The 24,999-nt window shown below is 41.4% G+C and overlaps 1 protein-coding gene across 15 annotated transcripts in view; it reads right to left on the bottom strand.

Annotated features, from left to right (window-relative positions):
- LOC125464774 (serine/arginine repetitive matrix protein 3-like) overlaps nucleotides 1-24,999 on the bottom strand; it is a 693,195-nt gene that overhangs the window by 45,459 nt on the left and 622,737 nt on the right. For 14 of the 15 annotated variants that reach the window (XM_059655503.1, XM_059655504.1, XM_059655501.1 and 11 more), the window contains 5 exons: nucleotides 20,431-20,499; nucleotides 14,183-14,218; nucleotides 12,466-12,516; nucleotides 5,589-5,696; nucleotides 1,628-1,877 (listed from right to left, as the gene is read on the bottom strand). In XM_059655503.1, the coding sequence (XP_059511486.1) occupies nucleotides 1,628-1,877; nucleotides 5,589-5,696; nucleotides 12,466-12,516; nucleotides 14,183-14,218; nucleotides 20,431-20,499 (514 nt within the window). The remainder of the gene's footprint in view (nucleotides 1-1,627; nucleotides 1,878-5,588; nucleotides 5,697-12,465; nucleotides 12,517-14,182; nucleotides 14,219-20,430; nucleotides 20,500-24,999) is intronic. The other variant, XM_059655506.1, reaches the window with a different exon arrangement.

Raw genomic sequence — 24,999 nt, 5'->3', positions numbered from 1 at the left:
TCCATCAAATAAAGTATAATCTGTCATGTACCCACGGAGGTAGTATATCTGTCTGCTATTCCAGTTACTGAAATACATTTGGTGCAGAATACCATCTCACAATTTTCCAATACGCATATATTAGTACATTGAAAATGGTGGCAGATGAGGAATTACCAATAAAAACAGTGATGACTGTTTGACTAGCTATTGCCCCTGGGGACTTCCTTCATTCACTATCATGTGCCTTCAGATGGTTTCTCTTGTATTTTGTTTCACAGAGATGAGTAATGGATTACATGAAGCACTAGACCATGTAACCCCTGCCACCCTTGCACTGAAATGAGACAAATAGGTGTTGCTTAATGCATTGGTGTAGGTGTAATGTTTTTGGGGAAGGCTGTCAAGCCAGACTCCTGCAGTTCCCCACAGAAGACTTGAGCCTGTGGTTTAATAAGGTGCAAGGACAGAGTGGTCTCATTATTGCTGAGTCGCTGTTGCGAAACCAGTTGGCAGCTCATGACAAAAAAGTCTGTTCTGTAGAATGACAGGAGGCCATTTAGGCCATCATGTTGCCCACGCTGACTTTTTGGAAGATCTGCCTAATATGTTCCACTGCTATTATGCTTTACCCTCAGCCTACAAAATTCCTATTTTCATTTTCAAGACCATAAGAGCCTTGATCGAATTATTGTTTTGCATGTTTCTTTTGAAGCTGCTTCCAAAACCTTTTTGAGCACGTACTCCAGAACATAACAATTCTCGCTGTGGATTTTTTTAATCCTTGTCTCTCCCCGGCACTTGTGCTGATGATCTTAAATCGGTATCCCTTGGATCTGTCAGTGGAAAGAATCCTAGATAACAAAGTGTGAAGCTGGATGAACACAGTAGCCAAGCAGCACCTAGGGAGCATAAAAGCTGATGTTTCGGGCCTAGACCTTTCATCAGCTCTGAAGAAGGGTCTAGGCCCGAAACGACAGCTTTTGTGCTCCTGAGATGCTGCTTGGCCTGCTGTGTTCATCCAGCTTCACACTTTGTTATCTAGGATTCTCCAGCATCTGCAGTTCCCATTATTTCTGACTGGAAAGAATCCTTCCTAATTTACCCCATCAAAAGCCTTCAGAGTTTTGAAGATCTCTACTGATTTTCCCTTAAACTTCCCTCTCTGAGAATAATCCTAGTTTATTTATTTCATAAATGCCAAATGATGTAAAATGTTTCCTCTCATGTTTTAGCACAAGGTCAGATTTCTCTGACTAAGTCTACTTTAGAATTTACTTTAACTCTATCAAACCCTTTGAATTATATTCAGTTGAATTCATCTCCAGCTCGGTCTGCATTTTCCAGAGTAGTGAATACTATTTGTAGGGGGAGAAGGGAACTCTGAACATTCTCTGCTAGATTACAGCCTGTAGAAATTTGGGTTTTCTTCTCAAGTATTTTACTGCTACAAGTAATTCTTGGTGTTTAATGACTACACAATGCGGCTCAGATGGAAATGAGAAATCGAAAACAATGGTGGACAATGGAGAGCACACACAAGATTCTGAGCAGAAACTGACTTCACAGCTCCCAGGGAGGCCACGAAAGAGAAAGCAAGAGAAAGAGGGAGAGAGAAAGCAGAGAAGAGAAGGAAAAGATTACGTACATCCTGTGATCTGTCTGGACGATGCCTGTGCCTTGGACTATGCCTGCCATTCCACGAAACTCCCTTGTGCCCATTCTGCCTGGGAGTCACTGATCTGCTGTGCCGAGCTCGCAGTGGGGATTGATTGGGACTGGATCGAGCACAACATGGTTTCCGACCATTAGTATCATTCCTGGGGCTCTGCTTGGGCACGGCACTCTGCTTGTTCTTGCTGTGTGATGTTCTGCGCTCAGATGACCGGCTGCGGCAGCTGGAAGACCAGGAATCAAAAATACAAATCAGTGGCTGATTTGATGGGTCCAGTAAATCAACCTTGACCACTTTTTAGTCAGAGAATACAGTTCAAATTGACTTCCAATTTTCAGTGATACATTCTACAGTGTCTCCCCACTTAAACGGTTTAAGTTGTCATACCAGTGCAGTTTCAAAATGGCACCAATTACTTACTGTGTGTGAGACCATTCAAGCCATAGACAGCCGAACTGAAGAAACCATGAACGTCATTTCAGACAATTGATTTACTTTTGGGTGTGATTTGAACCTGAACCCCTTGGAAAGAAGGTGGCATTTCAAGTCTTCTTGCCTCAGTGTCCAACAGAACTAAGATCGGGTATTGGATAGGAACTAATCCAAATTCAACAAGGGGGTTGGGTTTAAAATTCTTATGCCACAACCCCACACAAATAAGGTCTACTTGACTCAGCGACAGTGACTACAGCAACAGGTCAGACACCAAGAATTCTGCAGCAATGAGCTCACCTCCTGACTCCTTAAAGCCTGTCCACCATCTACAAGATTCAAATCAAGAACATGGTAGAATACTCTCCAACTGTCAGGAGGAGCACAGCTCCAAGCAACATTTGAGACTCTTAATAACAAAGCACTGCTTGATCAATGTTCCGTTAACCTTCTTGAATGCTTAACTTCTTTCACCTCTGACTCACAGTGACAGCAGTGTGTATCATTCACAAGACACAGTGCAGCAACTGATCAAGGCTCTTCAACAATACCTTCCAAACGCCTACACACTCTACTACATAAAAGAAGATAGGCAGCACATTATTAGGAACACCTAATAGATCCACCACCTGAAAGTTACACAGTCCATCCTAACATAACACTATTTTGCTGTCAGGCAAAAGACAGGAACTTATTTTATTCATTCATGAAGCTCCAATACGATTCTGCCAGTTAATCAGAGATTGAACAAAGGTTAACATTTATAAAAAAATTATGCTTACACATTGTTGCAATTATTCATAATGGAGAAGTTTAACAACATCCTACTTCTCAGGGCTAGTTCAATTGTGGAGAGTTTGCCCCCAGTTCCCACTGACTGCAGTATTGCTAGAGATCCTTAATAGCGCACTCAGTCAAATGCAGCCTTGATGTCAAGGGCTGTCACTCTCACCTTACCTCTGGCATTCAGATCTTTTGTTTATGTCTGAACCAACGCTGTAATGAGGTCAGAAATTAAGTGATCCTGGTGGAACCCAAACTGGGCGTCACTGAGCAGGTTATTGTTGAGCAGGTGCTGCTTGATAGTGCGGTAGATGACTCCTTCCGTCACTTTACTGATGATCAGGTGTTGACAGATGGTCAGTAGCTGGCTGGGTTAGATGTGTGTACAGGACAAACTTGGGCAATTTTCCAGACTAGTGTGCGAGACAAGTTTTCCAATGTTAACATTAGCTCCAGATGTTACGAAGGAGGACCTTGCAGGGTCAACAGGTCTTTTCCGGTGCCTAGGTTGCCGTCTGGCGGTCTGTCAGGTTTCATTTCTTTGTTAACAATTTATAGCAAGTGATACAACAGACTGGCTTGCTAAGTCATTTCAGAGGGCATCTGAAAGTCACTGCTGAGGGTCTGGAGTCACATGTAGGTAATGAGGAGGGATTTCCTTCCTTGAAGTATATTAGCGAGCCAGTTGTATTGTTCCAACAATTTCATGTAGATGATTTGAGTGGATTCTTAAATCCAGAATTTTTAAAATTAAATTCAAATTCTATCATCTGCTGTGGCAGGATTCAAACACAGGTTTCCAGAACATTAGCTGAGTTTCTAGATAAAACCACCAGGCTTCCCCATTCTTGTGGTATCACTTTGTCATGACGCATCCAATTGCACTTAGGAAACAAGGCTTACAGCTTTATGGATTTCTAGTGGCAAAATGAGAGTGGAAAGGAAGAAATTCTCAACAAATCAACTGATTTCACATTGCCAGTTCCGGGTGATGGTGCTAAGGGGTTGGGTAGTGAGGAGTAGATGATGCAGCCCGAGGCAGAACATTGAAGGACAGCGTGAAACTTCAGGATATCCATATTAATCTTCATTTTCTTAAATGATGAAATTGAGATCAGATTCAGAGAGGTGATGATGGGAAATGCTAACTGTTTGCTGTCTCAAATTCTCCAAGTCCAGACCAATAAAATTTGAGTATATTTGCATTATTTTGCTTTTAATCTCCTATTTTTTAAGTTGATATTTTAAATCCACCCCATCCCAACAAACCATAAGATACAGGAGCAGAATTAGGCGATTCAGCCCACTGAGTCTGCTCTGCCATTCAATCATGACTGAAATGTTTCTCAACCCCATTTTCCTGCTTTCTCCCTATAATCCTTGATCAGTTTACTAATCCCTTTACTCCATTCACTCGAACTGCGGCAAGAGAAGGTGCAGCCTAAACAATAGAAAGTACAACTTCCGCCTCAGACGCCAACCACAATTTGCTTCTAAATTTAAAATTCTGAACATGGGTCCCCTGGTAATTGCTGCCTTTCAGCGTTCTTTAATATTTCTTTCCGTTGCTTGATGAAATTGAGCTTACTGTATGTTGTCCCAACAAACTTTCTGTTAATTAAAAGTGAACACAGCTCCCATGGTCTTGCACACAATACAAGGAGGATATCCCCTATGGTATGAACACTTGCATTAACAACAAAATCTGATAGAAGAATTGAAGAAAGCATGACATTTACAGGAGGTGAATGATATAAGCAAGGCAGTTTAATATAGCTAGTTAATTCCCCATAGTATTGCACACATAGATCAATTTCAACTGCAGTCTTCAGATGAAGCGAGGTTAGAGAGCGTGTAATAATTGAACCAAGATGCACGTCTACATTTGAATTCTCAGAATACAGTCCTATTTTGAAATCTGTACTTTTTATTGTCATTTTTATAAAATACTTCAATATTACAATATAATTATTCAATGCAATAGATAAACTTGGACCAGCGCGTGTTGGCACAATGCACTTCTGTTTTAAAGTAATTTTAAATAATACCAAGATATCATATCATAAATAACAAAAATTGCAGCAACTTTGGAGGTAGGGATGGGAGGAAAATTGGCTAATACTTTCTCGTCAGCTGTTCAGTGACATTATTATACACCTCTGAAGCAAGTGGGACTTGAACTCAGACCTCCCGGCTCAGGGAGGGTAGAACATTAGCACTGCACCTATTTGTTAATAAAGGCTTAGGAGATGGGAGATGCAAAGGAGAAAGTACTGCACAGCAACACTAATAGAATGTACATCCCACACAAAAAGGTAGAAATTTGTATTTTAAGTAGAGACACAGGACTTTATAATGAAATAGTCTTGGCAAACGTTAAAGTCATGGAACTTCCCTTCTAACAGTATTATGGGAGTCCCTTCAACCTAATAAAGGTAGCAATTCGAGAAGATAGCTTACCACTTCTTTCTTCAGACCAATCGGTGTTAGGGAACAAATAACAGACTGGACAGCGAATTCGCACGAGCAAGCAAAAGCATCAGGAAGCTACGGTTTTATAGGAGGCTGTGGCCAGAATAAGGATTGTTTTAAATATTTTCTTGACAGATTGCTGGTTTTAAGAATTTGTTTACAATGGGTTGTCATATCCATGCTTAAGAAAGAAACGGGTATTGTGGAAAAATGTGGAAGCAGAATAATGGAGTACTGCCACACTAACCTGCTCAGAGATTTGGAGGAACTGTGCACTGAAGATGCAGACATGCTACGAGAGCTGCAGCAACTCCGTCCTTTATGTGACTTCCGTGGTGGTGATTCGCTGGGTGATCTATTTTGGAAAGGAACAATGTATGACATATCAGACATCGCAAAACAAAATTCCTCCATGACAGTGGAATCGACAGAGGGGATTTCGGGATAATAAAAGATTGTTAGGAATATAGTAACAGGAATAGGCTATTCAGCCACTTAAGCTATTTCTATTATTTGATTGTGTGGCACAATTCTTATTCTTAATGTCAAAATGTGAATCACTGTTAATAAAGATCACCAGAAACACTATCAAAAATTGTTGTATAAATTGGTTTGCTAAGTCTATATGAAACTTCCATATTCTTCCTGTGAAAGTGGACAATTTCATATTTTCCTATTTTATAGCTTTTCGCTCATTTACTTAAACATCTTTATCCCTTTGTAGCCAGTTTGTGTCATCTTCCCAACTTAATTTCCCACCTATTCTTATGTCATCAGCAAATTTACCAATCATGCCCCTGAGATAATGGGAACTGCAGATCCTGGAGAATCCAAGATAACAAAGTGTGAAGCTGGATGAACACAGCAGGCCAAGCAGCTGATGAAGGGTCTAGGCCCGAAACATCAGCTTTTGTGCTCCTAAGATGCTGCTTGGCCTGCTGTGTTCATCCAGCTTCACACTTTGTTATCTCTTAATCATGCCCCTGATCTGTTCATCCACACCATTTGTACAAGTTATAAAACACTGATGCCCCAGCACTGATCTCTGTGACACACAGACTGAACAGATTGCTGGACTATCAAACAAAAAAAAAGTTAGACATCTGGCCAGACAGAACACTGACCCGTTTAGGACGGTTCTGTTTCCCGTTAGCCAGTTAATCTTCAATCCATGCTAATATGGTGCCTCCCTACAGTAAGACTTTCTATTTTCAACAATAATCTTTGATGTGACACCTATCATAGAGCCACAGAGTCATACTGCACAGAAGCAAGCCCTTCCGTCCAACTCATCCACATCAACCACGTTTTCCAAACTAAACTAGTCCCATTTGCCTGCATTCGGCCCATATCCTTCTAAACCTTTCCTGTTCATTTACCTGTCAAGATATCTTTTAAATGTTATGACTGTACCCACCTCTACCACTTCCTCTGGCAGTTCATTCCAGAAATGCAACACTATCTGTGGGCAAGTTGTCCCCTCAGGTCCCTTTTAAATCTTTTCTCTTTCACCTTAAACCTATGCCCTCTAGTTTTGAATTCCCAAACCTTCAGGAAAAGACCTTTGCTATTCACCCTATCTATGCCCCTCACGTTTTTATAAATCCTCAAGTTCATCCCTCAACCTCCTACACTCCAGAGAAAAAAAAATCAAAACCTATCCAGCCTCTCACAGAACCCCTGAAGTGTGGAAGTAGGCCATTCGGCTCAGAGTCCACATCGAATTCTCAAAAGAACATTCAACCCAAACCCACCCTCCTACTCTATCCCTGATACCCTGCATTTACCATGGCTAACCCACCTAAACTTACACATCACTGGACACTATGGGTAATTTAGCATGGCTAATCCACCTAACCTACACATCCTTGGACTGTGGGAGGAAACCAGAGAATCTGGAGGAAACCCACGCAGACACAGGGAAAACGTGCAAACTCCACACAGACAGTTGCCTGAGGGTAGAATCAAGCCCAAGTCGCTGGTGCTGTGAGGCAACAGTGCTACACAGTGTGCCACCGTGCTGTTCTCCCTTTAATGCAAACCATCCAGTCTCAGTGACATCCTTGTAAATCTTTTCTGCATTCTTTCCAATGTAATAATATTTTTCCTATAGCAGGATGACCAGAACTGTGTGCAATACTCCAAAAGTGACCTCATCAATATCCTGTACAGCCACAAAATGATGTCCCGACTTTTATACTCAATGCTCTGAGCAATGAAGGCAAGCGTGCCAATGTCTTCTTCACTTCCCTTTCTACCTGTGACGCCACTTTTAAGGAATTACATACTTGCACCTCTCGGTGTGTCTGTTCAGCAACATTATCCAGGGCCCAAACATTAACTGTGCAAGTGGTTTACCAAACCCCGGTTTGACTTACCAAAGTGCATCACCTCATATTTATCTGAATTTAACTCCATCTGACAGTCTTTGTCCCATTGGCTCAATTGTTCGAGATCCTGTTGTACACTTCAGTTACCTTCACTGTCCATTATACAACCATTTCTGGCGTCATTCACAAACTTTCTAACCATGCTTCCTATATTTTCATTCAAATCGTTTATATAAATTAGAAGCAACACTGGACCCAGCACTGATGACCGCAGAACACTGCTGCTTACAGGCCTCCAATTCAAAAAAAAACAATCCTCTACCACTGCCCTGTCTCCTACAGTTCAGCCGAAATCCAAGTGCAGTATATCTACTGGTGCTTCTATTTCTAAAGCACATGTTACCACTTCCAAGAATTTTCATAAATTCATTAAACATGATTTACTTTGGACAAAACTAAGTTGACTTTGCCCGACTACCTTGAACATTTCTAAGTACTCTGCCAACAACCTTTAACATCTTTGCGATGACAAAATATTAAGTTAACTAGATTGCTGTTTCCTGCTTTCTATCCTCCTCCCTTTTTAAATAATGGAGATGTAACGAAATTTTCCTCGAATCTCAGCAGTTTTGGAAAATTAAACTGACTATCATATTGACTGTTTCACTAGCCCAAAGATGAAGTCCCTTAGGATTTGTCAGCCCACAGTTTCAACAATTTGGTCATTACTTGACAAGTGCAGTTTTCTTAGTTCATCCATCCGTCTCATTTTCAGAGTTACAGTTATTTTAAAAAAAAAACACTGAATACATTGCATCTATCTTTACCCATGAGGCAGATGTTGCTGAGGCCAAAGTGTTAGAGGAGAAAACACAGTCAAATAGAACACTTTAAGATTGAGAAGGGGGAAATTTTAAACAAGCAAATAGTACTTGATCAGGCACCAGAGCTGGCCGAGATACATTCAAGGATATTGACAGAAGAGAGTGTAGAAATTGCACAGGCACTGACAATCATCTTTCAATCTTGCTTGGATTCAATGGTTGTGCTGGAGGTCAACACCCAAACTGGTATCACTGAAGACGGTGAAGAAACTTTCCGAAGATCACAAAGGGATCTTGATCAAATGGGCTATGGGCTGAAAAGTGGTAGATGGAACTCAATCTGGATAAATGCGAGATATTGCATTTTGGTACAAGAAACACGGACAAGGCTAATACTATTAATGATAGGGTCTTGGTTGTGTTGTAGGACAAAGTGACCTGGGGTGCAAGTACATATTTCTTTGAAGTTTGCGTCACATATAGACAGCATGAATAAAAAGGCATTTGGCATGCTTGCCTTCATTGCTCAGTCCTTTGAGTATAGGAGTTGGAAAGTCATGCTGAGGTTATACAGGACATGGTGAGGCCTCTGTGTCCAGTTCAGGTCACCCAGTTATAGGAAGAATATTATCAAACTGGAGAGGATTCAGAAGAGATTTACCAGGATGTTGCCGGGTATGGAAGGTTTGAGTTATAAAGAAAGGCTGGATAGGCTATGGCTTCTTTCACTGGAGTGTAGGAGGTTGAGGGACGGCCTGAAAGAAGTTTAAAGAAGAATGAGAGGTGTATGTAGAGTTAATAGTAGTTGTCTTTTCCCTAGGATAGGGAATTTCAAGACTGGGGCACATTTTTAAGTTGAGAGATTTAAAAGAAACAGGAGAGGCAATTTTTTACACAGTGGTTGACTCACGTGTGGAATGAACTTCCTGATGAAGTGGCGAATGCGGATCCAATTACACATTCAAAAGACATTTGGATAGATACGAATTGGGAAGGTTTGGAGGGATGTGGGCCAGGAACAAGCATGTAGGACTAGTTTAATTTGGGATTAAGTTTGGCATGGACTGGTTGGACTGAAGGGTCTGTTTCTGTGCTGTATGACTGGAGAATTGCAAGCATTACACCTTGTTCAAGCAGGTTCTAAAAGGTGGGTCCAAAAGTTACAGATCAGTCAGTTTAACTTCAGTGATGGGGAGACTTCTAAAATAAGTATTTGGGATAGAAGTAATAGTCACATGGAAAAAATATGGGTTCATTTGGAAGTCAGCAAGGATTTATTAAGGAGTAAGTGTCTATAACTAATTCGTGGAGGTTTTTGATGGCAACAGAAAGATTTGATGAGAGAATGATTCTTGATTGGGTGTACATGGATTTCCAAAATGCACACAATCCTGTGCCACTTGTGACGAAAGTGATAGTTCATGGAATAAAAGGGACAACTGCAATGTGGGTATAAAACTGGCTGAGTGATAGAAAACTGACAAATAGTATTTTTCATGGTGGAGGTTGAGCCATTGTCCTATATAGGTTCAGTGTAACCTCCCTTCTCTTGAAATCCATGCCCCTGTTAATGAAGCCTGGAATACTGTGTGCTTTTCTAACGGCTCTCTCTGCCTCTGTCATCACTTTAATTATTTACACAAATGCATGCCCAGGACTTGCTGTTCCTGTACATCTTTACAACAGTATCCTTTACTTTATATAGCATTCCCACGTTTTTTGTATCAAAGTATATCACCTCACACTTGCTGGTTTGGAGGCCGGTTTGTAGCAGAGTTCCCCAAGGGTTGGGGACTCTTGCTTTTTCCAATATACAGAAATAATCTAGATCTTGATGTGTTGGGGATAATTTCGGATAACACAAAACTTGGGAGAACTCCAAACTCGGAGGAGGATAGTGTAGAACTTCAAAAAGATATTAACAAGTTGGTGGATTGTGCAGATAGGTTGCAGATGACATTCAATGCAGCAAGTGTGAGGTGATATACTTTGATACAAAAAAAGTAGGAATGCTGTATAAAATAAAGAGTACTATTGTAAAGGTATACAGGAGCAGCAAGTCCTGGGCATACATTTGTGTAAATTATTAAAGTGATGACAGAGGCAGAGAGAGCTGTTAGAAAAGCACACAGTATTCTAGGCTTCATTAACAGGGGCATGGGTTTCAAGAGAAGGGAGGTTACAATGAATCCATCTAGGACAATGGCTCAACCCCAGTGAAGAAGGGATTAACAAGAATAGTTCCACGGATGAGAAATTTCAGTCACGAGGAAAGATTGGAGAGGTTGGGACTGTTTTCTTCAGGGAGGAATAAGCTGAGGGAAGAACTCGATACAAGTTTTCAAAATCATGAGGAGTCTGGAAAGGTACATAGGTAGAAGCTGTTTCCACTCATAAAAGGGTTGGGAACTTAAGAGCATGGTTTTGAAGTGTTTTACAAAAGAAGCAAATATGTGAGATGACAGAAAACTTTTTCACCCAGCCAGTAGTTAGGTTATGGAATATGCTGCCTGGAAATGTGGTGGAGGTAGGTTCAACTGGAGGTATTCAAGACGGTAATAGATGGTAGTTTAAGTAGAAACAATATACAAGGCTCTGGGGGAATGGCAGAAATTAGCAGAAAGTCAGATTACACAGACAGCCAATGCAGACATAATGTGTCGAGTGGCCTCCGTATGCAGCATAGTTAAGTCTGTGATTGTTCTCTTTTTCAAAGTGAAGACCAATGGAAAAACCCTATTCAATTCAAATTCTATCTTCTTATTTTCCATGGACTCTCTCTTATAGGATAAAAGCTCACTTTATTAACTCTCTTCGATTTAAATATCTATGGAGAGCCTTACCAGGAAATTCATATCAAGATTTATTTATTTACAGAATGGAAAACAAAATTTGGAATGCTATCATCCAACAGGCTGTGTACATTAGTATAGATGACACATACGAGTATCAGAGTTTATGGGACAAAGAAAGGAAAATGGCACGGAAGTGCCAATGAGCAGTTTGAACAATATAGCAGGCCCTAGGTGCCAAGATAGCCAATTCTTTTTCTTAATGATATGATGTTGGTACATGTGTGCATCTAAGTGAGGTTAGAGATGGAGTTTCTCACCTGTGTTTAAAACACAATGCTTTGTGCTACTTCTCAGTGTATCAGACTGATAGTCAACACCTTTCAAAAGGTTACAAGTGACTGTGTTTGGTCTATAATTACAACGGTATTTTTAATCAATCTTTTTGCTCATGCTATGACACTTCTGCAGAGCAGATGGGACTTTGAAGCCAGACCTTCTGATTCAGAGATAGGGACGTACACAGTCTCACAAGATCTGTGCGGATTGTTCCACGTTTCTCTACTGTCTCTGCCGTGAGACAGATTAATTCATATTGTTGCGATTCTCTCACTTGCACAGTCATCTTCATACTGTTTGTTGCACACCAGTATGCTGAGAGCTTTGGGTCCAATAGAGATGCAAGTGCAGATCAAGAGCCACTGTACCCATCTGTGCTAAGTGGGATGTTCTCATGGAACCGTGCTTCTCTTACACCACCTTCCAGATATTAAGTATAACTAGTCGTTAAAGATTTGTGTAAAATTAAAAAAAGTTTTTGATACAAACTGAACTCAAAATGCAAAGTTTAAAAGGAGCATAAAAATATATTTATGACGGAAAATACAAGTGAATGGAGGAGCATAATCTTCTCTAGGCAGCATTAAGATTGTAATTGTATGCATTCGAAAATGTTGAATGTGAATTTGGTCCCTCTATCTAATTGGTGTTGAATCCTGTTGCTCACATTAAAGCATTGTCATATGATGTTTCCAAATTGACCAATTTATATTTGTCATGAGATGAGCTTCTTGTGTCTGGATGAACATGCATTGACTGAAAGTTTTAAATTAATTCCAGTAATGACAAAAACAAAGAATAAAAGACAAAAAAGCTGATTATTAAATATTTCAACCTACCGTTTTCTTTGTTTGTTTCTGTCTTTGCGTTTGCTTTTAGGAGTTGTAGACCTACAGACAAATGAATGCAAATTAGGGAAAAATATAGAATTTCTCCAGAATATCACAGGCCACAGACCTGCCTCTGATTTCAGACCACAAACTTTTCAGCAGGTGAATTTCTTCTGGTAAAGTTTTTTTTTGTGCTCATCATGGTTGAGAATGCCATCTTTGGGAAATGGAGTATTTTGCCTTAACTCATTTTAACTGGATTTTAGGTTAGGTTGTTTGGGAAAGCTTGGTCAAGTGGGGTCAAGGGTCACAGTGCAGGAATAAGCCAGCCAGCAAGCGAAAAAGCTGATAACTAGTCCGGAGCTGCATCACGTCAATGCAGCACCTACATGAATTATCCAGACAGGTTATTTTTTACTTTACTTAATTCAAAGTGATATGCTGTACATTGTAAAAACTTTTCTGAAACTCTGGTGCTTGACAGGCGAATGAGATATTCCACCTGTATAAATAATGTCTAAAAGTTTTGCACCAGTAGGCAAAATGAAACTGTGTGTCAGGCCAGGAAGGGAAAGACTAAATTAGGTCAAGACTGGAATTGGGAAATAGGTTTTGAAGTTGTTTATTGAAGGTGGAGTGAAATTGAGAGGTATTCAGGGAAGTTTAGGGAGATCATTCCAAAGATTAAAACCAAGATAGCTGATGGTTCTGCCAACAAAGGTTGAGGGATATGGTGGGCACTGGACTGAGGGTTAGAGTCAGCTGAGTTTTAGGTCTCTTTCCCTAAGACCCCCTATATGGCACCATGTCATTTGGTGTCTCAATGTATTCCTGTGAGGCACCTTAGCGTTGCTCACTATGTTAAAGGCACCCCGTAAGTGCACGTTATTGGTACAGAATTTTAAAATATAAGCATAGCATCATCTAACCAGAGCTTCTTGATGAACAGTAATATTGTTTTGTTTCGACCAAATTTGATAGGGTCCTGTGCTGTTGCTTTCAGCACTACTGTGAGGCAACCTTTAGATCAATTATAAAAATTGTACTTTTAAAAAAAAATAGTACTTAAGGCATATTAAAATTCTGAGAATCTTCCAATAGCTATAACATCACAGTTGAATATGTGTCAATAGAATTATAATTGATTTAAGTCTCAATTCTGGAAGCAATGACACAGACAAAAAGCAGTACAGTCCCATGTTTCTCTGGCTCTTTCAGATTGAAAATACAATCAGATTAATTTGTACCATCCACCCAAATTGCTTTCAGTCTAAGGACAGAAGTGAATCATTCACATGTAACAGATATATAACAAATTCCAGCACACAAATTTTATTGTATCTTCAGAGATGATAATATCAAACATTCTGGTTACCGAACAGATATTTAACTATTGATTGGACTTTCCCAGCTGTTGAGTTTGGAAGATGTTGCCCATCTTTCCCTTACCACTTCATTTTTCTGTCTCCTGAAATGGAGCCATTGCTTACTGGGACTCAAATGAATTTCAGCAACAAAGAAAAGTTTGGACATTATCCACAATCTCGCCAGCCCAGCGTACGTTTTGGACTTAGGAAAAGGTGGCAATTTTTGGAATACCAAAATTTGATTTTCATCTTTCACTGGAGTTCAAAATATAAACCTTGTGAATGGAATGGTTGGTGAGCATTAGCAATGAGCACTGATGGATGTTTTGCAACTGCACCAGATAGTCTCCTGTGCTTACCTATGCCTCCTCTTTTTTCTGGAGCCTGAATCAGACCTGAACAAGACAAGAAGTCAGTAAATACAGGTTTTAACTGACACCATCTCTGGCGCAATGCACTACGAAGGCTTAACGAACCATCTTCAATAAGAACTTGCAGGTTACTACTTGTCAAGGTTATTTGAATAAGTGGTTAATTTCAAAAGAAGAATCATTTTCCTTATAAAACAAGTTTCTGGTCATTAGAATGCAACATTTAGCCATTTCTCAAAATCACCTTTTTCTGCCTTAGAAGCAGCCATGCACCAGAAACACAAATGTAATTTTCTTGCTGATGTATATTTAATCATGATAAAAGCCTGTGCATAGGACTTCAGTGGAATATTAAAAGGCCATCAGCCAGGACCCAGGCCCCAATTTTAAGATATTGGGATTCAGCAGTTGAAGTGTTTTTACAACAATTAGGGTGACATTCCAATTTAAGGTTTTTCAAATATATCACACTTGTATCCATATTTTCTTATTATTTTATCTACCTTCCAATTCAAAGAGATAGGGCAGAATCCACTGATGCGTGTAGGAGAAGGGAACATGGAAGGGGGAGGATTCAGTTAAGTAGAGGTCAATATCTCAGGTTCCTGGATGGTAGGTTGAGATATAAAGATGAAGTCAGTGGCGGTGCAGTAGCAGGTTGCGTCTCATAACATCCGGTGGTGGATTCCTATTTTCAATACATCTATCTATATTTCACAAACACTCATTATTTTAAAGCATGTTCAAATTGAGTTAAGTCCTACCTTCAAGATTAAGTCAACAGTGCCTAGGAAACTAGTGGCACTAAATATGGTCACTTTAAAAAAAAAGCTTCAAACCTGTTGGGTTTGCATCTGTGGATCAGACTCCCAATGGCAGGAAATTTACAAATGATTAACTCTGCACAGGAAGGAAACAAAATGGAAAATTCATCCATAACCTATATATTAGCTGCCCTGCAGAAGATCTGTTACCCATGGATACAATACTTTCTACTGTGTCGGTCCATCCTCACATATCCACTGTTACTTGCCCACAACTGTTGCAATGTCCTTGGAGCAACTATGACAAGGTCATCCCCTCTTTCTGCTGCCCTCCACTTTATCCTCTATACGATAGTTTGTTCATTTGCAAATAATTTAAATAAAATTCAACAGTTTACTTTGCCTCTCTGTCTGTCACAGCCAAGTAAAAGTTGATGTCTTGTATTTGGTTACATTGACTGAATGAAAGTGCTTTGAATTACCAGGAGACTGATTCACAGGACACAGTGTTGATGAGCTTCAGACAGGAAATTCAGAACCTTGGAGTACTGGGTCTAAAATTTAAGGGGATGGTGCTCAATTGAAGTGTGGGGGCCCCATGCAGGAAAAGCAAGTGGGAATGGCAAGATGAGAATCACCCATCAAAGCTTGATGAACACTACATTCTCTCAGAGATGAAGCTATACGCATTGTATTGGAGGCCATTACAGTACAGATTATTATAATAGTAGCTGAATTCACAGTATTATGCTCCAACACAACTGTTCGCAAAATCTTAAAACCAAAAAGCTGAGGAGCAGAAAAGAAAGATTTCTTGTCCTAGCAGTTACACAGCATCTCTCCTTGAACCAGCAATGTGGAGATGTTTCTCACACTGCTGGTCTTTGGATGCGCTGAATACATGAAGTTAATTGGGATAACTTTTGCTTTCCCCTTTTATTCCTCCTTCCAAAGGCAAAATGGTTGACATCTGTCTCACACATCACCTAGAACCCATGATCTTTTGGTTGTTGGTGGTTAATCATCTCCAAGATATCTCTGCGTAAGTTCCTCAGGGTAGTGTTCTAGGCCGAACCATCGGCTGCTTCATCAATGACCCATCTTCCATCATAAGGTCAAAAGTGGTATGTACACTGATGACTGCACAATGTTCAGCTCTATTCGCACCTCCTCCAGCACTGAAGCAAAACTTAGCTAATGCAGCAAGATCTTGACAACATCCAGGCTTGGACAGATGAGTGGCAAGTAACATTCATACCTCAAGTGTCAGGCAATGACTATCTTGGACAGAAGATAACCTAACTAATCCTTCCTTGAAATTCAATGGCACCACTATCACTCATTCCTCACCAACCGGCAAAATCCTGCAGATTAGCATTGACATGGACTAGCTCTACATTTCCTTTTTTCCACAATGCCTGCCCACGTTCTCCAAGGAATAAGTCAGGACTGGGATGGAAAGCTTCCCACTTCCCTGGGTCAGTGCAGCTCCAACAACATTCAATAGATATGACGCCCAAGATATAGCAGCTCATTTGATTGGTATCCATCCACCACTTTCTAAATTCATGCCCTACATACCCGACACACACAAGGTGTGCTACAATAACTCACAGTCTCCTAAAAATCAGTCTACCAATCCACATCCTCTACCACCCCAGAGGACAAGGGCTAGTGACGTAGGAGAACTCCCCCACCTGCAAATTCCCTTCCAAACCACACAATATCCTTTCACAGAACCATATCACAGTGTCACTGTGTCAAAATCCTGTAACTTCCCTCCCTAACAGCTCCATGATGTCCTTCAAAGACTGGAGCTATTCAAGAAGCAGCACTTAGGGAAGGACAATAACTGCTGCACCAACCAGAAATTCCCATATTCCATGAATGAATATGACAAAAACGTAGCTGCAGCAATTGAGTGTTAATGATTGCACCTTGGGAGTGAAAGAGGTGAGAAAGGCTCAATTTATTGCCTTTACAGAACTGCTTGTAGGCTAAAAAGAGCTAGAACTTCACAACTGTTTACTATACCCTCCACTCTGAAAACCTGTCCCAGTCAGTATTGGTACCTTTGAATTGGGGATCAGCTCATATCCAAGTTGGTCACATGGTCAGAGGCCAATTGATATTCCACTGAAATTCCATGCAAGAAAGATCCAACCTCAACTGAAACTGGGCAATGAAAAAGTTCCTCCATTCAGTGCCAAGTGTATGATTTGTAAATACCAAATCAACATGAAAAAGCATGAAAAAGATACTTGGAGATGAATAGCTAGATTTTCTGATTGGCAATATTTTTAATATAGGTAGTGACCTATTCTTTTTAAAGAGTGTCAGGCATGCATTAAAATAATGGTGATCATAAAGTATGCACAATGTGATCTCCTCTACAGTGTGGAAACAAAACACAGACTGGGTGACTACTTCCTACATTCTGTTCACAAAAAAAGACCCTGAGCTTCCATTTGCCTGTCACTTCAATGCCCACTGCGTTCCCCAGCCATCATTTCTGTCTCAGAGATAGTAGAAACTGCAGATGCTGGAGAATCTGAGATAACAAGGTGCAGAGCTGGATGAACACAGCAAGCCAAGCAGCATCAGAGGAGCAGGAAGGCTGATGTTTCAGGCCTAGACCCGAAAATGAAGAAGTTTCTGAAGAAGGGTCTAGGCCTAAAACATCAGCTTTCCTGCTCCTCTGATGCTGCCTGGCCTGCTGTGTTCATCCAGCTCTACACCTTATTATCTCTGTCTCAGGCTTGCTGCAGTGCTCCAACAAAACTCAGCACTAGCTGGAAGAGCAATACCACTTGGAAACCCTGCAGCTTTCTGGACTCAATATTGAGTTTAACAATCTTAGGGATTGACCATCTTTCCCCCTGCTGTCCCCCACACACCCTCAGGCCTCATCATCACATGGGCTGCTACCATACACAACCCATCGTCAGCTACTAACAGTGCCCGTTACCAGCTATTCATTCTCTCAGACTGGTCCTTATCTACTTCTTTGTCTGTCTTACTATTTTCCATTGGGCTCTATCTCAACCTATTGCTTTCTCCTCCCTCCCACCCCACCCTATCCTCTGTGCAAAAGCTACACTTTTTCTAGTTACCATCAAATCTGAAGGTGGCTCACCAGACCCGAAATGTCATCTGTGTTAACACTGATTTCTCTCCACAGAGTTTAAGTGTGTGGTGTTGTATTTTGGAAAGTCAAATCAGGGTAGGAGCTTCATGGAGAATGGTAGGGCCTTAAGGAGTATAGTGAAACAGAGGGACCTTGCAGCAGGGTTCCCTGAAAGTGGAGTCACAAGTAGGCAGGGGAATGTAGAAGGCTTTTGGCACACTGGCCTTCATCAGTTGTGGCACTGAGTACAGAAGTTGGGAAGTTATGTTGCAATTGTGCAGGACTTTGGTGAGGCCACACTTGGAATAGTGTGTTCAGTTATGGTCACCTTGCTATAGGGAGGATGTTATTAAACTGGAAAGAGTGCAGAAAAAAAATTACTAGCATGTTGCAAGGACCCAAAGGACTGAGTTATATGGAGAGGTTGGACAAACTGGGTCTTTTTTCATTAGAGCATACGAGACTGAGGGGGGGGGGGGGGGGGGGGGGGATCTTACAGAAGTGCATGAGACAATGAGAGGCATGGATAGGGGAATACACTCAGCTTCCCAGGGTTGGGGAAGCAAGGACTAGAGGGTATCAGTTTAAGGTAAGAGGGGAAAGGATACATGGGAACCAGAGGAGCAACTTTTTTTTTTACAGAGGGTGGTACATGTATGAAATGAGCTACCAGCGTTAAGTGGTTGAGGCAGGTACAACAATAACGTTTAAAAGGCTTTGGATGTATACATGGATAGGAACGTTTTAGAAAGCTATGGCCAAGTGCAGCGAAATGGAGTTAGCGTGGATGGACATTTTAGTCGTCACGGCTCTGTTTGTCTTCATGCAGTAAGTCTCTATAACTCTATGAGATGCTGTCAGATCTGCTGAATTTTCAGGCAATTTCTATTTTTGTTAATGTTCATATAGTGCCTCTGAATGGCATGGCACTAATGGGTTGTTCTGCACTTTGAACATTCTGAACAACTTTGGTGGTGATAGTAATCTGCCACTGGGTTGTGGAACTTACTCGGTCCGACAATTGACTTTGGAAGGTGGAAGATTGTTAATTGAGGAAAATTTATCTCTTTAAAAATCAGTATGAGTGTGAATGTGGACACACTCACTGTTTTTGTTAACTAGCTAAAAGAATATAAATATTTCAGCATTTATCACAGATTGCTTACTCATCTATTCATCTGCACTGGCATGCTCCAAAACATTTTTCAGATAATACTGTTACCAAACACAGTTTAAATATTTGTAAATAATGTTAAATGAACATGGACCTGTATGACAGCTTGATTTTATTTAGACGGCCTTAATGGCAAGACTTGCTTATTGAAAAGAACCAGATCCAAAGGCTGCTTTTTATGACAGTGTTCTTACGCTTAAAAAGCAATACAATGCTAATTTATTCATTTAAGTACTTTCTCTGATTAAGTGTTTTAAGGATTTGAAGGAAGGACAATCTAAGTCAATGTAAGTGGTTGTCTTTCAGTCAGTGCTATAGAATATTTATTGCAGGCAAACCTCCTGTTCCTTGGCACATGTGAGCTCACACATACTGAAAGAGTTTTGCTTCTGATGGTGACGTACCCATTTTTCTATTTCAAGATCACTAGTTTCTCAAAACATTAAATAACAGACTTTGCATCAAGTTTGTAAAGTGTGCAGGAGGTCCACAATCTGACTTGAAGATACCAAGAACTGCAGATGCTAGAGTCAGAGTCAACACAGAGTGGAGCTGGAGGAACACACCAGGTTGGGCAGCAGCTGAAAAGTTGATCTTTTGGGTCGGGAAGTTGTGAAGAAAAGTCCTGACCCAAAACGCCCACTTGCCTACTCCTCTGATGCTGCCTGTATTCCTCCAGCTCCATGCTGTGTTGAATCTGACTGGACTTCAGCACTTGTTATAGCTCTGCCACACATGGTGCAAGTCCAAGAGGTGTGAGGAGACTGCCTCAGGTTCTTAAACACGTACATTCCCAAGTCCAAAACTGGACTTGGCTGTAAAATTATGGCACCACTTACCTGGTGAAACACAGAGCATTCACTCAGAAGTGGCAATAGAGCTATGTTCTGGCATATCAAACTGGCCAATTTTGATTTCAGTTTTTCCAACAGAAAAATCTGAAAATGATTGCCAACAAACAGAGAAAACTGCAATCAAAACAGTAATTAAAATCTTAAAGCAACATAGTCTGAATCATGTCACTGAAAGAAGCTACGTGCTATGGACAAGGTCTCCGTGTGTGAGAATTCAATGATTTTTTTCATTTGCAGCCTGGAGTGATTTTCCATGAAGAGCGCTGCTGCGAGTGGGGCCTCACTGATTTCACTGAGCAAGAAGCAAACAACTCCACCTGTCTCTCTTGTGTTTCTTCCCACTCTTCTTCTTTCTCTCTTTCCGCGACGATGAGGAACTTTCACAGCTGTGAGATAAAACACCACGTTTACAATATAATAACTACCTGCACCGGTAAACAAATAGTTAGTACAGGAAATATCATATAGGATTTGTGAGCACCAGAGCTTTATTTGGAAGATAGGAAGGTGAATTGGCATTACTCAAAACCTTAGTGCCTTCAGGGTCTTTTATTTAGGACACACATTTGATTTAGAATTTTCTTCAGGACAGGACCAAATTAGGTTCCACTTAGAGATTCTCACTAAATGGACCTGTCTGGGTTTGTAAGAGCGGAACTTGTAAAAACGAATCTAACCTTAAAATTCGAACCTACCAGGGTGATCTCAAAAAGAACACAGAAAATGTCGAACTCTTTCCCTCAAATAACAATAAAGCTGAGACAATTTAAAATTGCAAAACGGAGATTGGTGGTTTTTATTAGGCAACAGTGTTAAGAATTAATGAGCCAAAAGTATGCAAATTGAGTTGAGGTGAGAATAGAAGGGTAGAACAGGTTTGATTGGCTGAATCGTCCATTCCTGTTCCTCTGTTCTGAAAGAACCGAAAGCAACAGACACAAGACATTTTGGGCTGAATTTTCCCATGGGTTTCAGGCCAGCAGTAGGAGTCCTGAAAAGAAATGGGGGTCCTGAGGCTACACTTGCTAGTTCTTAGGCCTGGTTTTGTAAGTGGCTGCCTCTGAGCTGGCACGTCAATTAAGGATGGTGTATATATTCCCATTTCTTCTGTGCTAACCAGAAGACCAGCAGTTCCACTGGAAGAGGTTGATGCTGCTGTGGTAGGTTATAGATTGAGTTCTGAGGAAGGGTCACCGGACCCAAAGCGGTAACTCTGATTTTTTCTTCACAGATGCTGCCAGACCTGCTGAGCTTTTCCAGCAACTCTGTTTTTGTTCCTCATTGTAGATTGAGAGGTTGTCTCAACATGGAGGTGCACCCAAACTGGTAAATTTTAAAAGAAAAATTCCCAAAGGGATGGAAAGACACGTCAATGGGAGTTGGATGGGAAAATCTTCCCGATAGTTTCGGACAGTGTGGCCTTCCCAACCAATGGCACTATTTCTACACCGTCAAACCCTCCTGAGGTCCCAGAGACTGCCAAAAGGAGACTACCTCCAGTTAGAGAGCATTCAATGAGGACTTAACAGTGACACTGGCTGTCCAATGTGCAAGTGGTTGCAGCCCAAAGCTGGCAAAGCTCCAAGGGGCAGCTCTCTACTTTTTAAACCTGTCCAACCCCTGATGTCAAATCCCCCCTTGAACCTCCCCAATTCCAGCTGCTGCAGCTTGTGGTCGAATAGGCACTCACAATATTGGCCCATTTGTGGCACGGGCTTATGAGAGTAGGACAAGAACACATTTGGTGTATTTCACCAGTTGTTGCACTCATACGCAATGTCAAGCTTTGCCCCCACTATCCCCGACATTGCTGAGTTAAAGCAGGGAAACAAAGCTCAGATTATTTGGAAAAGAAAAGACGGTTGCATCGCGAGGTGGAGAAAGGGTAGGTAGAACTTGAATAATGGCAAATGGAGGAGGACAGATAGAAATGATGTCTTTATTTCTGAACTGAAAAGCAAATATTCTCATTTTGGAACATTATCCACCATCTTAAGGTGAAATCATTTTTTTTGTCAGCCTTATAATCAAGAATGCATTAGCAGAAGGGAGAATGTCCTTGACTGGAATATAGGATTTCTGAAGAAATAATGCCAGGATAACTCATTACTCATCAATGACAAACATTTAAAAAGAGAGCATTGATAAACTGCAACAAGTATATATTCCTGTCTGCATGGAGTTTGCACATTCTCCCCATGTCTGCATGATTTTCCACTGGGTGCTCCAGTCTCCTCCCACAGTCCACGGATGTGCAGGTTAGGTGGAATGGCCATGCTAAATTGCCCGTAGTGAGCAGGGAGGTGCAGATTAAGTTGCGACTAGCCATGGGAAATGCAAGGTTACAGGGGAAGAAGGTTGGGTGGATGGGTCTGGGTGGGATGCTCTTCAGAGGATCGATGCGGATTCGATGGGCCGAATCTCCTGCTTCCACCCTGTAGGGATTCTATGATTCCGTATGGCACAAAAATAGCTCCACATTGGCTAACAAGTGAAACCAGGAATGGTATTCAATCAAAGCAAGAGGCATACAAATTGGCCAAAAAAAGCTGCAAAGCCGAGGACTGGGAGCAGTTTAGATTTTGGCAAAGGCGGACAAGGGATTGATTAAGAGGGGGAAAATAGTATATGAGCGTAAACTTGTGGGAAGCTGACTGTAAATGCTCCTGTAAGTCTGCTGTGGAGGTGCCGGTGTTGGACTGGGGTGGACAAAATCAGACAGCTGATGGAGGGACTGCACTTTGAAAGCTTGTACGATTCCAACTAAACGTGTTGAACTGGTGTCGTGTGACTTCTGACTTTGAAGAGGAGAAAAAGATTAGTGAAGACAAATGTAGGTCCCCAACAGCCCGAAACACATGAAGTGATAATGGGAAACAAAGAGGTGACAGACCAATTAAATAAAATCTATTCAATTGGATCTGTCTTCCCAAAAGAAAATGTTGGGCAACACAAGGTCTAGTGAGAGGGAGGAATGGAAGCAAATTAATATTACCAGGGAAATTGTGTTGGGGAAAATGATGGGATTAAAGGCCAATAAGTCCCCAGAGCCTGATAATCCACATCCCAGAGTAGTTAAGCAAGTGCTCCTAGCAATTGTGAGTGCACTGGTGGTCATCTTTGAAAATTCTACACACTCCGGAACAGTTCCTACAGGTTGGAGGGTAGCTACAGTAACACCACTATTTAAAAAAAAGAGAGTTAGAGAGAAAGCAAGGAGTTATGATCCAACTAGCCTGATATCAGTAGTGGGGGAGAATGCTAGAGTCCATGATAAAAGGCTTAGCAGTATAGCACTTGAAAAGCTGGGTGTTAGGGGGTGCTCTGAGGAGCATGCAGAGATACAGTGTGATTTGAGCGAGTAGTCAAATGCATGACAGATAAAACATAGTGTGGGTAAGTGTGGCAAGACTGACAAATGGAGAGAGACTGGGTCACAGGAGTTCAGAAGAATGAGCATTAGCAACCTATAACATTCTGACAGGACTAGGCAGCGTAAAGGATGTTCCCCATAACTGGGGAATCCAGAACGAGTGGTCATAGCTTAAGGTTATGGGACACTTGGGACACTTAAAATGAGACATTTCTTCACCCAGAGAGTGGTAAGCCTGTGGAATTCTCTGCAACAGAATGTGGCTCAGGCCAAAACACTGAATGCCTTCAAGAAGGAGGCAGATATAGTTCTCTAGGCTAAAAATTCAAAAGGTATAGGGTAACAGAGTGAACAAGGTATTGAGATGGGTAATCAGCCTTGATTATATTGATTAGCTGAGCAGGCTCAATGGGCTGAATGGCCTACTCCTGCTCCTAATTTCTATGTTTCTAGAGCTAAAGAGGTTCAGAGATATATGTTGGAGAGCATGCTCTGCGGTGGCTGGCAGAAAGGAGAGAGTAGGATAAAGGGGTCTTTCTCAGGTTGGCAGCTGGAGATGAGTGGTGTTCCGCAAGGGTCAGTGCTGGGACCATAGCTTTTCACTTTGTATATTAATGATCTAGATGAAGGAACTGTGGGAATTTTGGCTAAGTTTGGAGATGATACAAAGACAGTTGGAAGGACAGGTAGAACTGAGGAGGTGGCGAAACTGCAGAAGGACTTGAACGGGTTAGGAGAGTAGGCAAAGAAGTGGCAGATGGAGTACAATGTGGGAAAGTGTGAGGTCATGCACTTTGGTAAGAAGAATAAAAGCATGGACTATTTCCAAATGGGGAGAAAATTCCAAAATCTGAAGTGTAAAGAGACTTGGGAGTTCTACTCACGGATTCCCTCAAGGTAAACTTGCAGGTTGAGTCAGTAGTCAGGAAGGCAAATGCAATGTTGGCATTTATTTTGAGAGGACTTGAATATAAAAGCAGAGGTGTACTACTGGTGCTTTTTAAGGCTCTGATCAGGTCACATTTGGAGTATTGTGCGCAGTTTTGGACACATATCTCAGGAAGGATGTACTGGCCCTGGAACGGGTTCGGAGGAAATTCACGAGAATGGTCCCAGGAATGGAAAGCTTAACATATGAGGATCGTTTGAAGACTCTGGGACTATGCTCATTGGAGGTTAGGCGGGCGGGGGGGGGGGGGGGGGGGGGGGGATCTAATTGAAACATTCAAAATTCTGAATGGTCTGATCAGAGTGGATGTTGAGAAGATGCTTCACTGGTAGGAGAGTCTAGGACCCAAGGGAACAGCCTTAGAGTAAAGGGAAGACCTTTTAGAACGGAGAGAAGGAGAAACTACTTCAGGCAAAGAGTGGTGAATCTATGGAATTCACTGCCATAGAAGACTGTGGGGGTCAGGTCATTGAGTACATTTAAGGCTCAGATAGATAGGTTCTTGATTATTAAGGGGATCAAGGGTTACGGGAGAAAGCAGGAGAATGGGGTTGCAGAACTTAT

This window comes from Stegostoma tigrinum, chromosome 27, assembly GCF_030684315.1.
Source record: "Stegostoma tigrinum isolate sSteTig4 chromosome 27, sSteTig4.hap1, whole genome shotgun sequence".
NCBI lineage: Eukaryota > Metazoa > Chordata > Chondrichthyes > Orectolobiformes > Stegostomatidae > Stegostoma > Stegostoma tigrinum.
This window is presented reverse-complemented; position numbering and strand designations above follow the sequence as displayed.